Source organism: Microcaecilia unicolor, chromosome 1 (genome assembly GCF_901765095.1).
Source record: "Microcaecilia unicolor chromosome 1, aMicUni1.1, whole genome shotgun sequence".
In the NCBI taxonomy this organism is placed as follows: Eukaryota; Metazoa; Chordata; class Amphibia; order Gymnophiona; family Siphonopidae; genus Microcaecilia; species Microcaecilia unicolor.
Genome location: NC_044031.1, coordinates 131,148,717 through 131,163,882, shown reverse-complemented (window position 1 = coordinate 131,163,882; position 15,166 = coordinate 131,148,717). Strand labels below are relative to the sequence as shown.

General features: G+C 40.9%; 1 protein-coding gene across 3 annotated transcripts in view; it reads left to right on the top strand.

The window, feature by feature from the left end:
* Positions 1 to 14,427, top strand: part of LOC115468532 (1-aminocyclopropane-1-carboxylate synthase-like protein 1) — a 48,870-nt gene extending 34,443 nt beyond the window's left edge. For 2 of the 3 annotated variants that reach the window (XM_030200315.1, XM_030200328.1), the window contains exons 9-14: positions 3,229 to 3,318; positions 5,394 to 5,439; positions 7,737 to 7,878; positions 7,971 to 8,113; positions 11,986 to 12,139; positions 13,904 to 14,427. In XM_030200315.1, coding sequence (XP_030056175.1) covers positions 3,229 to 3,318; positions 5,394 to 5,439; positions 7,737 to 7,878; positions 7,971 to 8,113; positions 11,986 to 12,139; positions 13,904 to 14,091 — 763 coding nt within the window. In that variant the 3' untranslated portion in view covers positions 14,092 to 14,427. Of the gene's footprint in view, positions 1 to 3,228; positions 3,319 to 5,393; positions 5,440 to 7,736; positions 7,879 to 7,970; positions 8,114 to 11,985; positions 12,140 to 13,355; positions 13,541 to 13,903 lie in introns of all 3 variants that reach the window. The other variant, XR_003941884.1, reaches the window with a different exon arrangement.
* The last annotated feature ends 739 nt before the right edge of the window (positions 14,428 to 15,166 follow it).

Genomic DNA, 15,166 nt, shown 5'->3' with positions numbered 1-15,166 from the left:
CATGGTACAGGCTTGTCTGGACCTTTTATCTTTTATCTTTTTTTTTATCTTTTTTATTTATTTATTTATTTATTTTTATTTTTTTATCTTTTATCTGTGAAGGTACCCCTGTGGACCAGGGGTACTCTCCGGGTTAATGATATCCTTAAAATTATGGTAGGAGAAAGAGAGGATTTGGACAGCGGCTCAAAAACTGATAGCTAGGAATTGGATTAAATCATTTTTGGAGTTAAGTCTGCTCTTCCATCCATTATTTACAGCTAATAGGTTTATACCTGTTGAGCTTATGGTGTACTGGGTTGAGGAGGCCTGTTGCATGCAGATTTTTTTCTCTAAACCTGTGGTCTTTCTTTTACCAATCCTTCCAAGCTGCTAAACAGATGTCTTGTTGTAGAAGAAATTTGGAAATTGGAAGTATTTCCTCTGCAAGAGTGAGAGCATTTTTGGAAGTCCTTAGTGTAAGTTGGCCTTAATAACTAGTTTATTTTTATTTATTTTTAATTTTTAATGGCACACTAGGAGTTTAGACGCCAGCAAAAACTCCCAAGACTAATATTTCTTTGCCCCCCCCCCCCCCCCCCCCCCAATTTGCTGGTCCTGTAAGTCAGCAACTAGAATGTTTTTTAGATATGCCTTTTTTGGGGCCAGCCTCATCCTCTACTGGACAGAGGTTTTGCAATATGTTAGTGTGATTGTATATTTATTTATTTATTTTTGTTACATTTGTACCCCGCGCTTTCTTATTCATGTACCCCTTAGTTATCAGGCTCTACTGTATAATTGTCAAAAGATAAAATACCAAGCAGAATTAAGGTTGAATTCTTTAACTTTACAATTTGGTTAAGTTGGAAGAACAATTCTGTATTGAATGATTACATGTGGTGAAATTTTGAAATTCTTCCGATATGAAAGAGCTGCAGAGGGACATTGCAGCCATTTCTTTGGGTGTGGTTTTTAGTTATGGTACTCCTGTATATAATTTGGAGAATGTCATTTTAGTTGTGTGTTCACCATTTATATGCTGTTGTATTCTGCTTTTTGCAAAAATCAATAAAAATGTTTGGACTATAAGCTTGATATTTGGGCTGGGTAAGACAGGGTAGAACTGGCCTGGAAAGTATATTCATTCTCCCACCATACAGGATAAAAAGCTTTGGTACATTTTATAGGTCTGGACTGGTCTTGCAGGATAAGGACGGTGAAAGTTTACCTATTAATTTCCTTTCCTTGAGTCCTGCCAGACCAGCCCCGGAAAATGAGGGATTTGGTAGATTCCTGGTCCTGCCATTTATCTGTATATATTCAGTCCCTGTGGGGTATCTGTTGTTCAGTTGGGCTCTCTCTTCATTGTGTTGCTCTCTCTATTGAGTGTTGCTTTGGTATTACACTGGAATTTTCCTGGTTGTACCACCTGTTTATACTGATATCAACAGATCTTTCAAGTTTCTGCCTCCATACACTGGGGGACATAATACCTAGGTCTAGACTGGTCTAGCAGGACTCCAGGAAAGAACATTTAACAGGTAAGGACAAATTTCACCTTCCTCCTGGTTTCTGAAGAGCCAGTTAATTTTTTTTTTTTTTTAATTTAGATCCTAAACCAGTGCTCATATGCACTATAAGAACATGGGTGATTACCAAAGCAATAGCTAGCTGTAGCTAAAGTATTTTGACAGTTTTAAGATATGGATGCTCATAGTTAATTTACTTAGAGATCTGATAGAAGGGAAGAAATTACCGTATTTTTCGGACTATAAGACGCACTTTTTTCCCCCAAAATTTGGGAGGAAAATGGGGGGGTGCGTCTTATAGTCCAAAGGTAGCGATTCCGGATCGCCCTCCCCCCGAGTTCGGGATCGCCCTCCCCTACTCACGTCAGCGATATTCCCTGGTGGTCTAGTGACGTCGGGGCAGGAAAGAGCCCCCTCTTTCCTGCCCAGCGCGCTGCTCTCCGTCCTCCTCCGTCCTCCTGTATGCTGCTTGACGGTCTCGGCGATATTCAAAATGGCCGCCGAGAGTCTCGGCGGCCATTTTGAATCTCGCCGAGACCGTCAGGCAGCATACAGGAGGATGGAGGAGGACGGAGAGCAGCGCACTGGGCAGGAAAGAGGGGGCTCTTTCCTGCCCCGACGTCACTAGACCACCAGGGAATATCGCTGACGTGAGTAGGGGAGGGCGATCCCGAACTCAGACAAGACGCACCGGAGCACCTAGGTTTTAGAGGAGGGAAAAAGGAAAAAAAAAATTTTTCCTATTTCCCTCCTCTAAAACCTAGGTGCGTCTTATAGTCCGAAAAATACGGTAAGTGGAAAGTTGAGGACTTTGAATGATTGCCAGAGGTTTATAATCATTTGCTAGCAATGTTCTTGTTGTAGTTACCTTGCATGTTCAATCTGTGAAGTATACAAAAGGAGATTATTTTTAAAACCAGTGGAGGGTGGGAGAGCTGGGTTTGATTCCTGGGTTTTTGCTTGTGGTCTTGAACTGGCTGAGTTGTCTATAAAGACAGCATTCTCAGCCCCTAAGGGAAGAGGATTTTTCCAGCTTTATAACTGGTCAGAGTTGGGGTGCTCATGTACTCTAGTTTGCAGGGAGCCCTGGACTACCTAGAGAGGGAATGCTTATAAAATGGAGATAAGGCAAACACTGGCTATTTGAGAATAAAGGTTTGTGGTGATGTAGCCTCCAGTAGAGGCCAATTTCACTGAGCTAGAAGCTCAAATAAAAGGAGGACCATTGGTGCCCCCAACCCAAAAAAAAGAGCAGACCATTAAATTTAAGTATCTTTAACTTTGGAACATATGATATGCATGTATGTGGGTTTTTTTTGGACTGTTTTGTTTTCTTGGTTGGGTTTCTGCAAGAAATGGTCCTTTATTTTATTCTTAATGCAAATTGTAATTCCTGAATGGTCCAGTGTTTCAGATGGTAAAAACCAGGCAAGGGAATAATGAAAATGTATTACAGAAGATTTTTGTACAGCACAGTTAGGTAACTTTGGTCATAATTATATAATGAAAATAGGACAAGTCCTTATTTGGCAATAAAAAAGATATAGATAATGGAAATTCTGAATTGTGTGCAAGTGATCTGAGATGACCCTTGTATATTTGGAAATGAATGGGATGAGTATAGCGATTAGTAAGTGTGCACAGTAGTTTATTATAACCAGTATGATGATCATAGAAATATGTATTATACTTTAATTGTAACTTCTTCTCTATGTAGGTATAAATTGCATGTAATAATGGATGAAATTTACATGCTTTCTGTGTATGCAGAAGATAGCACCTTCACCAGTATCCTTGCTTTAGACAAGTAAGTATATTGAAAGACCTGGTTTGATTTCTGGGTCAGGTCTCTTGCTCCCTTGGTCTGCTGCAGAGGCAGTATTTGAAGCCCGGGGAGTGGGAGAGGGGAAAGGGAGTTGCTCATTGTGGTGATGCTTAGGGCCCATGATTGTGGGATTATAGAAGGAGCCCCCTAGTGAGTGGCCCCAGCTGAAGACCTTCGCTATAATGACTGGGGAAAGTGAGCCATTTATGAAATAAGGGAAAAATTTCTCCAGGTAATAAGTGTCCTAGTTCCATATTTAACTTTTTTTTTTCTCTGATGTTTCCTTGTCCTGGTTGTGTATTGCTTTTGGTTTTTCTCTTCTTTTTTTTTTTTCCACATTTATACACTGCTAGATTTTTTTTTTTTGTAAGTTTGGTATATTAAATGTACCATATAGTATTGTGGAAGGTGTATGTGCATGTATGGCATGAATAAGAAGAGTGGAGTTTTTTTTGTGAAGACTAGTGATTGAAGAAGTGGAGTACTCTATAATTGAAAGGTTGTTTTCCTGCCTAATGAGTATTCTCTATTGTTTCTGAAGTCTTTTTTTCTCCACATTTCATGAATACTAGTGACTGTACACCTCCAATACTGGGTTATAACAAAGTAGAATTTATTTGCAAACGTTGATTGTATTCTACTATTCCTTTTTGTGGATCAGGGTAATTAAAATCACCCATTATTATTGCGTTGCCTATTTTATTTGCCTCACTAATTTCCTTTAACATGACTGCGTCCGTCTGCTCATTCTGGTCGGGCGGTCGGTAGTACACCCCTATAACCGTCCTTTTCCCCTTAACACTTGGAATTTCAATCCACAATGATTCCAAGTGCTGCTCCCTAATCCGGTCCACCCTATTACTACGATATAATTTGTACCCTGGTATGACAGTGTCCCACTGGCTATCCTCCTTCCACTACTACTACTACTTAACATTTTAATTCTTCATTCAGTGCAATATATTCAAACAAGATCTAAATGAAATCACCAACGAGATCAACCAAAGCCTCCAAATAATGCACACCTGGGCAGATGCATTCCAACTAAAACTTAATGCAGAAAAAACACAATGTCTTGTACTCACCTCACAACATAACACAAAAAACTTCAACACCATAATAACACCATACTGTTCTCTTCTGGTCTCACAAAACCTGAACATTCTCGGAGTCACCATTGATCGAAACCTCACTCTTGATACCCACGTGACAAACACGACGAAAAAGATGTTCTACACCATTTGGAAACTTAAAAGAGTAAAACCTTTCTTTCTGAGATACATCTTCCGTACCTTGGTACAATCAATGGTAATAAGTCATCTGGACTATTGCAACGCACTATATGCGGGTGCAAAGAACAGACAATCAAAAAACTCCAAACTGCCCAGAACACAACCGCCAGACTCGTATTCGGAAAAACCAAATATGAAAGCACAAAACCCATAAGAGAGAAACTTCACTGGCTTTCACTTAAGGAACGCATTGCGTTCAAGATCTGCATGATTGTACACAAAATCATTCATGCAGACGTCCCAATCTATATGCTAAACCTCGTGGACCTACCTCCCAGAAACGCCACAAGATCATCCCGCAAATTTCTCAACCTGCACTACCCCAGCTGCAAAGGACTTAAATACAAGCTGATGCACGCCACTACCTTCTCTTACAAGAGCATGCAGATATGGAATGCATTACCTGCAGACCTGAAAGCAATAAAAGAAACAATTATGTTTCGAAAATCTCTGAAAACATTCCTCTTCAACAAAGCCTACAATGAAAACCTATAACCTCACTAAGTCCACTCAATTATGAACGCACACCCTCTATAACTACCTTAACAACTCTCTTCCTTCTTCCCTCTCCCCTTCCTTAATCGCTACACAAAACTAACTGTATCTGAGATCCAACTATGACAATGTTATTAAATCTATGTAAGCCACATTGAGCCTGCAAATAGGTGGGGGAATGTGGGATACAAATGCAATAAATAAATGTAAATACATATAAGCTTTGTGACTGGAAAAGAGATCTGATTAGGATGCCTGTCCTTTGTTTAGTTTACCAGACCCAGAACGGACACATCTAATGTGGGGATTTAGCAAGGTAGGTTTAAATTGTAGCTTGCTTTTGTGTATGTTCTGTTGTAAGTATGTCTTGTTTTATAGATCTGGTAACATTTACTTCATAGTCTGTAGGTTTTCTGAAAAGATTTTAAACCTACTAGCAGAGAGTACTGTAAAACATTTTGTGATGAAATTAATATCCCCCACTCTATTCCTCCACCCCCTTAGTCTGATCCAATGCTCTGTTCTCTGACCATCCCCACCTGTTGTCTCTCAAGTCCCATTCTTTTACAACATTTTTAACATGTTAAGGCACCTACAGTTTTTTGCTTGAACATTTAACAAAGGCCATTTTAGAAATTTTTTTTTTTTAAGGCTCTATCTAGAAGTGGCTAAAATGGCAGACTGGCAGTTGGACATTTGTAAACTTATATGTAGATATGGGGAGCTAGGTGCCTAAATGGCAGATATTTAATGTACGAAAGTGAAAAACAATGCGCATAGGGGAAAAAATATTCACAATTGTGTATACAATGCCTGGTTCTATAGTAGGAGTCCCTACTGAGGGCAAGGACTGTAGCATTGTCATGGGCAGAATATTGACATTTTCAACTTGGTGTGCAGAAGCAGATACTGAGAAAGTAAATATAACATTAGGAATTTACGCAGAATGGAATAGAGAACAAATAAAAGTGAAAACATAATAGTACCTCCTGTTTAAATCCATGGTACAACCACAGCTAAAGTATTGTGGGAAGTGATGTTTGCCACAACCCAAAATAAACTGAGGCCTGGTGTAAGAAGGTAGTTGAAGGTACTGATAACAGACTGAAACTAGGCAAGCTGTCCCACGTACTGGAGAAGTTCTACCAGCTGTTTGAGAAGGGATAGCACTGACCAGTTCTGGACCCACTGTAGAGTAACTCCATTCAGGTAGACTTAGATTCCTACCCCACTGCTTACTTCCAGAAACAAGAGGCGGCTTTTCTGTTGGATACATCCAAGTGCTCTTCATTGACCACTAGGAGACGGGATGCTGGGCTTTATGGATCATTGGTCTTAAGCCAGCACAGCATTTGTTTACTGCATAATTTCTGTAATCTCATTTTAATATAACTTAACCATAACTTTTTACAGCTTCGTATAGTCTATACAGTACGTTTTTTGGGGGGAGAAGTTATCAAGGTGCAGTAAAAGGTGGGCTCGCAAGTAGCATTGCATTGGCTCGGGAGCATTGCTGCTGGGTAGTCTCTTAAAGGGGTTAGCCATGGCTAAATTGCACCCCCCCCACCCCCCCCAAAAAAAAGCCCGCCTTAATTATCTCTGGGCTGTCGAGTAAGTGCTTGGGCAGGAATGATCCCAACTCTCTCCTGCCCTTACTGGAGCTTGAATTCAAATGGCACTGGTAACTCCTAGTGGTATTCTGATTGTACTGCTGCTAAGGGTCATGATTTCTTATACAGCGGCCTGATGATGCTCCTGAGCACTGTGTCTTCTGGCCTCCAAACTCCTTTGACTATAGAAGCCCTGCTAACACTACCACCGGGCACAAACTAACATTTGCCTGTGAAGAGGAATGCCACTTAACTTTTAGTATATCTACTGTTCCTACTTCGTCTACCCATCACTCTGCTTTCTTTGCCCCCTCATTGTAGATCTCTGTACTGAGCAGTACAATCAGAAATTTAAGACCACTCTAAAGACCCACCTATTCTCGTTGGCTTTGGGTCAATCAGTAGCTGACATTGCACTTCTTTTTTTCTGTCTCTCTTCACTACAGCTCCCCCTCCTGTTTCTATTCTCTACCCATCTGTCCTGATGTTGAAGTGTTTTCCCTTCCTATTTTACCCTTAACTGTAACTTTGATTTTTGCTTGAAAGACAGTATATTAAGTACCTAATGATCTAAACTATATGTGGTGTTTGGTTCAGGAAGCTGTTTTTTAATAGAAGAACCTTCCCATCGATCCTCTAGGCCCAGGGATGGGCAACCTTGTACCATGAGGGCTGCAACCTGTCAGGTTTTCAGGATTTCCCCAGTGAATATGCTTGAGATCTATTTGCGTACAGTGGAGGCAATGAATGCAAATAGATCTCATGCATATTCACTGGGGAAATCCTGAAAATCTGACTGAGTTGTGGCTCTTGAGGACCAAAGTTGCACACCCCTTTTCTAGGCAGCATGAGAAGAGATTTTTGACAGTAGTCACCACTGTGTTCATTTATTTTAAGCACCCTTCCCATGACGCATGAATTGCCCACGATGCTGCCTTGTAAATGTGTGTATGTAAGACCAGTATATTAAGAGTGTATTTTTTTTTTTCTCCATCTTTTCAAGGATTTTGCAATGGCTGGAATTCGTGTTGGTACATTATACACCAAGAACAGAGAAATCTTTAAAGCTGTTAGCCAGCTGGCTACATTTCATGGGTGCCCAGGACCAGTTCAATATGTTCTTAGTCAATTGCTTAGTGATAGAGGTTAGTAATATTGGTCTGTGACTTATGTTCTGTATTTATATAATATAAACAGTGGATTAAAAGGCCTAAATTGTTCTCTTTTCTCCCTGCAGACTGGCTGGACAAAGAATATTTTCCTACTAACAAACGGAGACTGCATGAAGCCCACAGCCTGCTTGTTGGTGGACTAGCAGAGATTGGCATTCCTGTTCTCAGGAGTTTGGGGGGTTTATTTGTGTGGGCAGACTTCAGAAAAGTAAGTGTGCTATATATTAGAAAAATACTTGAGTGTCTCCAGACAGTAACCAGTTGTGAAAAGCTTCAGTATACAGGTGCTAATTGGCCAAGAGTTGACTTCATAAAAACCTTAGACTGTGTGTTTTTGTGAACTATTTAGCAAGCTTCAGAGCCTTAGTAAGGCTCCAAGACACCTGCAACGACAGCTATGATGATAAAGTAGGGCTCAGCAAATTTTCTGTTAAGTGCAACTATATGGAGCCCATTAGCTTCCAGTTCTAGCCCACCTTTCATCCTGTTTAGGTGTGGTTGAGTCCCTCTCTTGATAGACACCAGTGATTGGTTCACTTGTTTTATTTGTTTAAAATATTTGAAACACACTTTCCACTATTCTGAGTGGTGAACTTGCTTTTCTTTTTTTTTTTTTTAATCTGTTTTTAAGTCAAGCTAATAAAACAATCGGTCCTCCAGACTCAATTAGTTCTGTTAGAGCAGGATGTTAAAGCCTATTCTTAACTGTTTGTGGATATAGTACAGATGGTTTGAGAGAACGTATGCACACAAAAAAAGGCAACAGACTTAGGAGTTATAAACTTTAATATCAGAAAGTGATCACATGTTTCGCCTACAGGCTGCATCAGGGGTTAGTTAGGATTACCAGCTGGCCGGTATTTCAACAGCCAGACCGGCTGCTGGCAGACCCTCAAAATCGGCAGTAGAAAAGGTGGGGGGGGGGGGGGGTTGTTTTTGGATTTTTTTGTTTTGTCTTTGTCCCTGATGCTATGGCCCAGAACTGCCTGCATCTCTCCCTTTCCCTTCATTCTCCGGGTCCATCCAGCATCTTCTCCCCACCAGGTGCTGAAACAATGCCTTCACATTTAGTAGCTACAGTGATTCAAGCAGGCAGTTTCTGACCAGTTCTGGGGCTTTCCTTTCTGCTTTATCCCACCTCCTCTTTTGCAACTTCCTGTTGCCACACAGGCGGGACACAGCCGAGGGAAAGGAAGGTTCCGTACTCGATCAGATGCTGCCTGCTTGAATCACTGCAGTTGCCGAATGTCAAGGTATTTCTGTATCGGGGGGGGGGGGGTGGGAGAGAAGAGGCAGAGCAGAGATTCTGGATGGACCTGGGTAAGTGAAAGAGGGGGAGGTTCAGGATGGACCCAGGGGAATGAGAGAGAGGAGGAGAGACGGTGGGAGAGATGCTGGATGGACCTGGGAGAGTAAGAGAGAGGGAGCAGGAGAGATATTGGGTGGACTGCACGAGTGGTCCCTCAGCATGGGCATATATATATTTTTTTTTTAATGAAGACCTGTGTATGTAATGTCCCCTATCATTGTATGGAGGCAGAAACTTGAAAAGTGAAGGAGTAATTAACCTGAAACTTATATACAACTGGGTAAGAGTGCCTCCTGGAACAGAACAAAATGGGCGTAGGAGGGTGGAGTTGGACTCTAGACCCCAAACAAATTCTTCAGCAATGTCTGTCTAAACCGACACTCTCAAGGCAGTAATGAGATATGAATGTGTGGACTGAAGACCACGTCGCAGCCTTCCAGATTTCTTCAACGGAGGCTGACTGGCTCAGCCATGGCTCTGACATGACTCTCAAGGGTCTGCCCAGTCTGTGTTGGTGACCCCCATCCTATTGGAATCAGAAGAACAAAAAGTTGGGTGGACTGTCTGTAGGGCCTAATCCACTCTGAGTAAAAGGCCAGTGCTCACTTGGTCTAAGGTGTGCATATTTTTACCCTTTATGCATAGTAGGATTAAACAACTTCAACGACAATTGAATAGGAACCCCATGGCGGCCACCTTGATACTTGCAGTTGTGACTACTAAGTTGGACTATTGCAACTCCTTTTTTTTTTTTTTTTTTTTTTTTCAAGGTCTTCTTTAGAAGGTTATGAAAAGGATGCAGTTACTCCAAAACATGGCAAATAGAATGTTAGGTATTATTAGGAAAGGAATGGAAAACAAAAATCAGGATGTTTATAATGCCTTTATATCGTTCCATGGTGTGACCGCACTTCAAATATTGTGTTCAATTCTGGTCGCCACATCTCAAAAAAGATATAGTGGAATTAGAAAAGGTGCAGAGAAGGGCGACGAAAACGATAAAGGGGATGGGATGACTTCCCTATGAGGAAAGGCTAAAGCAGCTAGGGTTCTTCAGCTTGGAGAAAAGGCAGCTGAGGGGAGATATGATAGAGGTCTGTAAAATAATGAGTGGAGTTGAACGGGTAGATGTGAAACGTCTGTTCATGCTTTCCAAAAATACTAGGACTAGGGGGCATGCGATGAAGCTACAATGTAGTAAATTTAAAACGAATCGGAGAAAATCTTTCTTCACTCCACGTGTAATTAAACTCTGGAATTTGTTGCCAGAGAATGTGGTAAAGGCGGTTAGCTTAGCGCAGTTTAAAAAAGGTTTGGGCGGCTTCCTAAAGGAAAAGTCCATAGACTGTTATTAAATGGACTTGGGGGAAATCCACTATTTCTGGGATAAGCAGTGTAAAATGTTTTGTACATTTTGGGAATCTTGCCGGGTATTTGTGACCTGGATTGGCCACTGTTGGAAACAGGATGCTAGGCTCGATGGACCTTTGGTCTTTCCCAGTATGGCAATACTTATGTACTTATGTAACCCCCATTACTTTGTTCTGTTCACATTTTGAAGATTTTTAGTTTATTTTTAAATCATTGCGTGGTCAATCACCAACATGTTTGATTTGTACAGTTACATGATCCTGTTATGGATGTTAGGTTTTCAGAAGAAGCATAGCTAAACACCCATGGGTGAGTTGAGGAACTTTTTTGGTATACTGCAAAAGGCTTTAAGGTTATTCCATTATGCTATGAAATGGGCTTCCTGTTGCCATTCAAATGGAGCAAATATGTGAGATTTCAGATGCTGGCCAACGTACGGCTGTTTACCTATGTTTTTGACTAATGTTTGTGCTGTTAAACTGCTTTCATTGGATTTATTTTTGAACCTTGGTCTTTAAGAACCTAAATGTTATAGTGGGTCAGATAGATAAAAGATCTGTTGAACTCCTTTCCTACCGTGGCCAATCCAGCTCCCCAAGTACCTGGCAAGATCCAAAAAAACAGACCGTATCTTGTAAATTATACCTAGGGATAAGAAGTAGCTTTTCCAGTTTTACCTGGCTGCTAATGGTTTTCTTCAGAAACTGTCAACTTTAACTTTTGGGTTTGTTTGTTTGTTTGTTTGTTTGTTTGTTTGTTTGTTTGTTTTTTAATGCAGATTTTCAGGCACACCTGATCAAATTTTGTATGTTTCAACAAACCCTAAGCAACTCAAAGCTGACACACAACCATGATTCATTTTCAAGCATATCTTTCTCAAATATTTAATGCTGTTCTTTAGCAGATTGAAAATACTATATGGCATATGCAATAGGTTATCCACCTATTGCATATGCTTCATTACCTTTTTTTTGTTTGTTTGTTTTTGTTTTTAATATCCTTCAGACCCTAAAAGTTGATTGACTCATTAGGCCTTTAGTTAGTCAGGTGAAGATAATCCATGCTACTAAAGAGTTCATTTGAAACATATTATGTTACAGTGGTGCATAAACCTTTGTAGACAACTGTTCATCACATCTTCCACCAGCAAATTCCATAGTGTGAATGCGTATTGAGTGGTTAGTTTCCTGTTTAGTTTCATGGAGTGTCTCCTAATCTTGGTCCTCTTTGAAAGGATAAACAACTCTTGTTATTTTTTCGTCAATACATATTGCTGAAGTTTTTCTGTACTCTGCTTTTGATATCTTGGAGATAAGCAGATAAATTTAATTAATCTACTGTTATGATTACAGATCTGTGATATTTCAGGGCTGTAATTTATTTTACCCTCTTCCTTCTAGTTTCTAACATCATCGACAGTTGAGGCTGAACTGGCATTGTGGTGGAAGCTGATTGAAGAGAAGCTGTACATTAGTCCTGGGAGTGCTTTCCACTGTTATGAGCCAGGGTGGTTTAGATTGGTCTTCTCAGATTCCAAAGACAAGATAAAGTTGTGTATGTACATCTTAAATATTCACAATAATGAACAGAAATGTATGACCTCAAACATTGTTGAAGCCCTGATGGAGACTAGATGTACCACAAACAAAAGCAAGGTGACTTCCCTCTTGAGTCTTTTTTAGACAAGCTGTTATGGATTTCATTAAAATATAAACATTTCACGTTTTTGGATTTAACTTGCACCTTTTTAATGACAACCTGACCCTGCTGCCTATACCATAATTTTGAAAATTTAATGTATATGTGCCATGGCTTTTAGAAAACCTAATTTTAACTAATGCCACTTGCCATCCTGAATCACATTTCAGCCTAAGATGGGGTCACATGAAAGGGTTTGCTGGGATGGAGATATGGTGTTAATTTACGTACAGCTGTATGGGCTGAAAAGTATTAAGAACTAGTGTACAGGATGTGGGCACTTTCATCCGGTGGTGTTCCTATCTGCCATTTTTTTTTGTTTGTTTTTTTGGTATGTGTCGGGCAGACTGACCATTCGGGCAACCAGACGCCTGCTGCACACTACAGCCCTCCGTGGACTACCTTTAAAGGCTTGCTGCTGGTGATCTAGTGACCTCTGCGGGGGGTGGGGGAGACTTATTCTTTCCTGCCCATTGTTGTTATTCCCCCTGCCCAGCATCATCGTACTTTAAAAATGACGACCAAGATTCCCTGCGGAAATCTTGCAAGACTGTCGAGACCTTAAGTTTATTCCACCATTTTGAAAACATGGCGCTGTTATTTTTAGTCTTTTTACCACCACCCCAAATTATGTACCAGCCACCCACAATTTGGAGTGATAAAAGACCAAGACCACGTATGAGAAAAGCAATTTTTATTACTTACCAAATGTACATACAATTAATAGTTTCTCATGGGAGAATAGCTCTGCTATACATAAGTACTGTCTGTAACTGTCTCTCTAAAGTAATGCTCTGATACAGCTACTTACATATCTTTTTTTCAAACAGTGCTTAACATGGCTTTAACAAGTTATCTTCCTCAGAGATCATCCTGTTCTCTTTTCTCACCATCTGTTTCCGCTATGTTGCTAAACCACATTTTCCTGTTTCTTTTCATATTTCCTCCTTTTGCCATGCCTGCTTGCACGCAAGGATGTCTTATCAGATCATGAGTTTGAGTCACACAGACTAGTTAGCCTTTGCCCTTTAGGCCTTGACCCAAGGCTCATGGCTGTGCCCATATTCTACAGTGCCAGCAGGCGGAGGAATATCGACAGCGCAGAGGGCAAAAAAGAACATCCCCCCCCCCCCTCCGCAGAGACCACGACCACCAGGGCCCTTCAAGTAGGACTGCGGTAGGAGGGGCAGCATCGCAGTGGTAGGGGGTGTGTCGGGCAGCGGATGGGGGGGGCCCAGACCACTCTGTCCGCCCTTGGTATGTATTAAGTCATAGGGGAACTACATTTTAACACAATTCTTATCCATAAATTGAATAATATTGATTTGACAGGAATTCCCTGCCTGTCCTGGCTGATGCTCTAACTTTTTTTTTTTTTTTTTTGTGCCCTGAACTGTGTAACTTGTAGAGAAGAATACTCAGCTGCCCTGTTATCCTCCATTGGGGGCAGGAATGGTGTACAGCAGTGTGCTTTTAGTGCTGCACACCAGCGCAAGAAAATATAGTCCAAGAATAATTTGTTGATAGATGGTCAATGCATTTCAGCAGATGATAGTTGGGGTGAAGGCCAGAATTCATGTATTTCAAGTGCAAAAATGCCTTTTTTTGTCTTCTTGGCAGGCCTTCAGCGATTGCAGAAAGTACTGGAAAGAGAGAGTTGTGAGCTGCTTCGGAATAACATGCCCATTGCATTCAGAGAAATGCCATTATCCAGTCCAGAACATGAACCCATGGACAGTGACACAGAATCACCTCACAGTGAGGTCACAGAAACATGTTTACTCCAAGAGAAGATTGTTGTATATTGACACATTCATGTCTTGAAGTTGGGGTTAAACTGAATGGCTGTCCATAGTGAATATGCATTAGCTATATTTGCATGCACTACCTTAATTATATGCAAATGCCTCCATGTATATTTGTTAAGGATATAACAGCCAGGCCAAGGACTGCAGTTTGACAGCCAAGAGTCAATTTATTCTTTTGTTTACCAAAAAAAAAAAAACTATGCATCTTACAACTGATCTGTGTGTTGACTGTAAAGTTACATCCTTGATTCTGTTTGCAGAATTCTTATTTGTATTTAATATGTATACTTCTTTTGTGTATATTTGACTTTATTTTTTAATAAAATGATACATGGATTTATGTGACAGTATGTCCTTATTTTGGTTCATTATTTTCTAAGTGAGCGTTGTCAATATCAGTTCCTAGACATGCTAATGGACCCCGGGCCAACTCAAGGGTAACAAATGCCTTAGGCAATTTTTCAACCATGTGCCCCCCTCATCTCTAATCTCCCTCCTCCCCCTTATGCCCCCTCCCCACCATTTTGAAAGCATCAGCCATCTCTTTCTTCTCTCTACCCCCCCCCCCCTCCTTTCAGGCTGCAGCCACCCTCCTTACCTTCTCCCACACTGACCCTGATTTAGAAGACCATGTGGGGCCCTGTAAGTGCAGGCCTGGACTGAAGCACTGGTTGTCCTGCCCTGCTTTGATTAGGACAAAGCAGCACTTCATCATAGGCCTGTGTTAGGCCCACATAGCATTCAAACTTGGGGCTGGTGAAGGGAGGTGGTGGTTGGGGGTTGTAGAAGTAGCAGGTCTGGCAGGAGGAAGCCTCTTGCATATAACAGAGCTGTGCTGCTGCCCCGAAATTGATGCTCAAAGGGCAGAGCTGGCTCTGAAAGGACCAGAAGTAAGACTGAAGGAAAGAGATGAGCTCATTTACTACATAATCATCTAAGAACCAAAGAATGCATCACCACTTCATTTCATCTTTTTTTTTCTTATTTTTTTTAATCAAATGCATGTCCTATAGAAGAGATTTGTATCTTTGGTTATTTAAAGGAATCCTAGTGGTTGAACAATAAAGATAAGGGG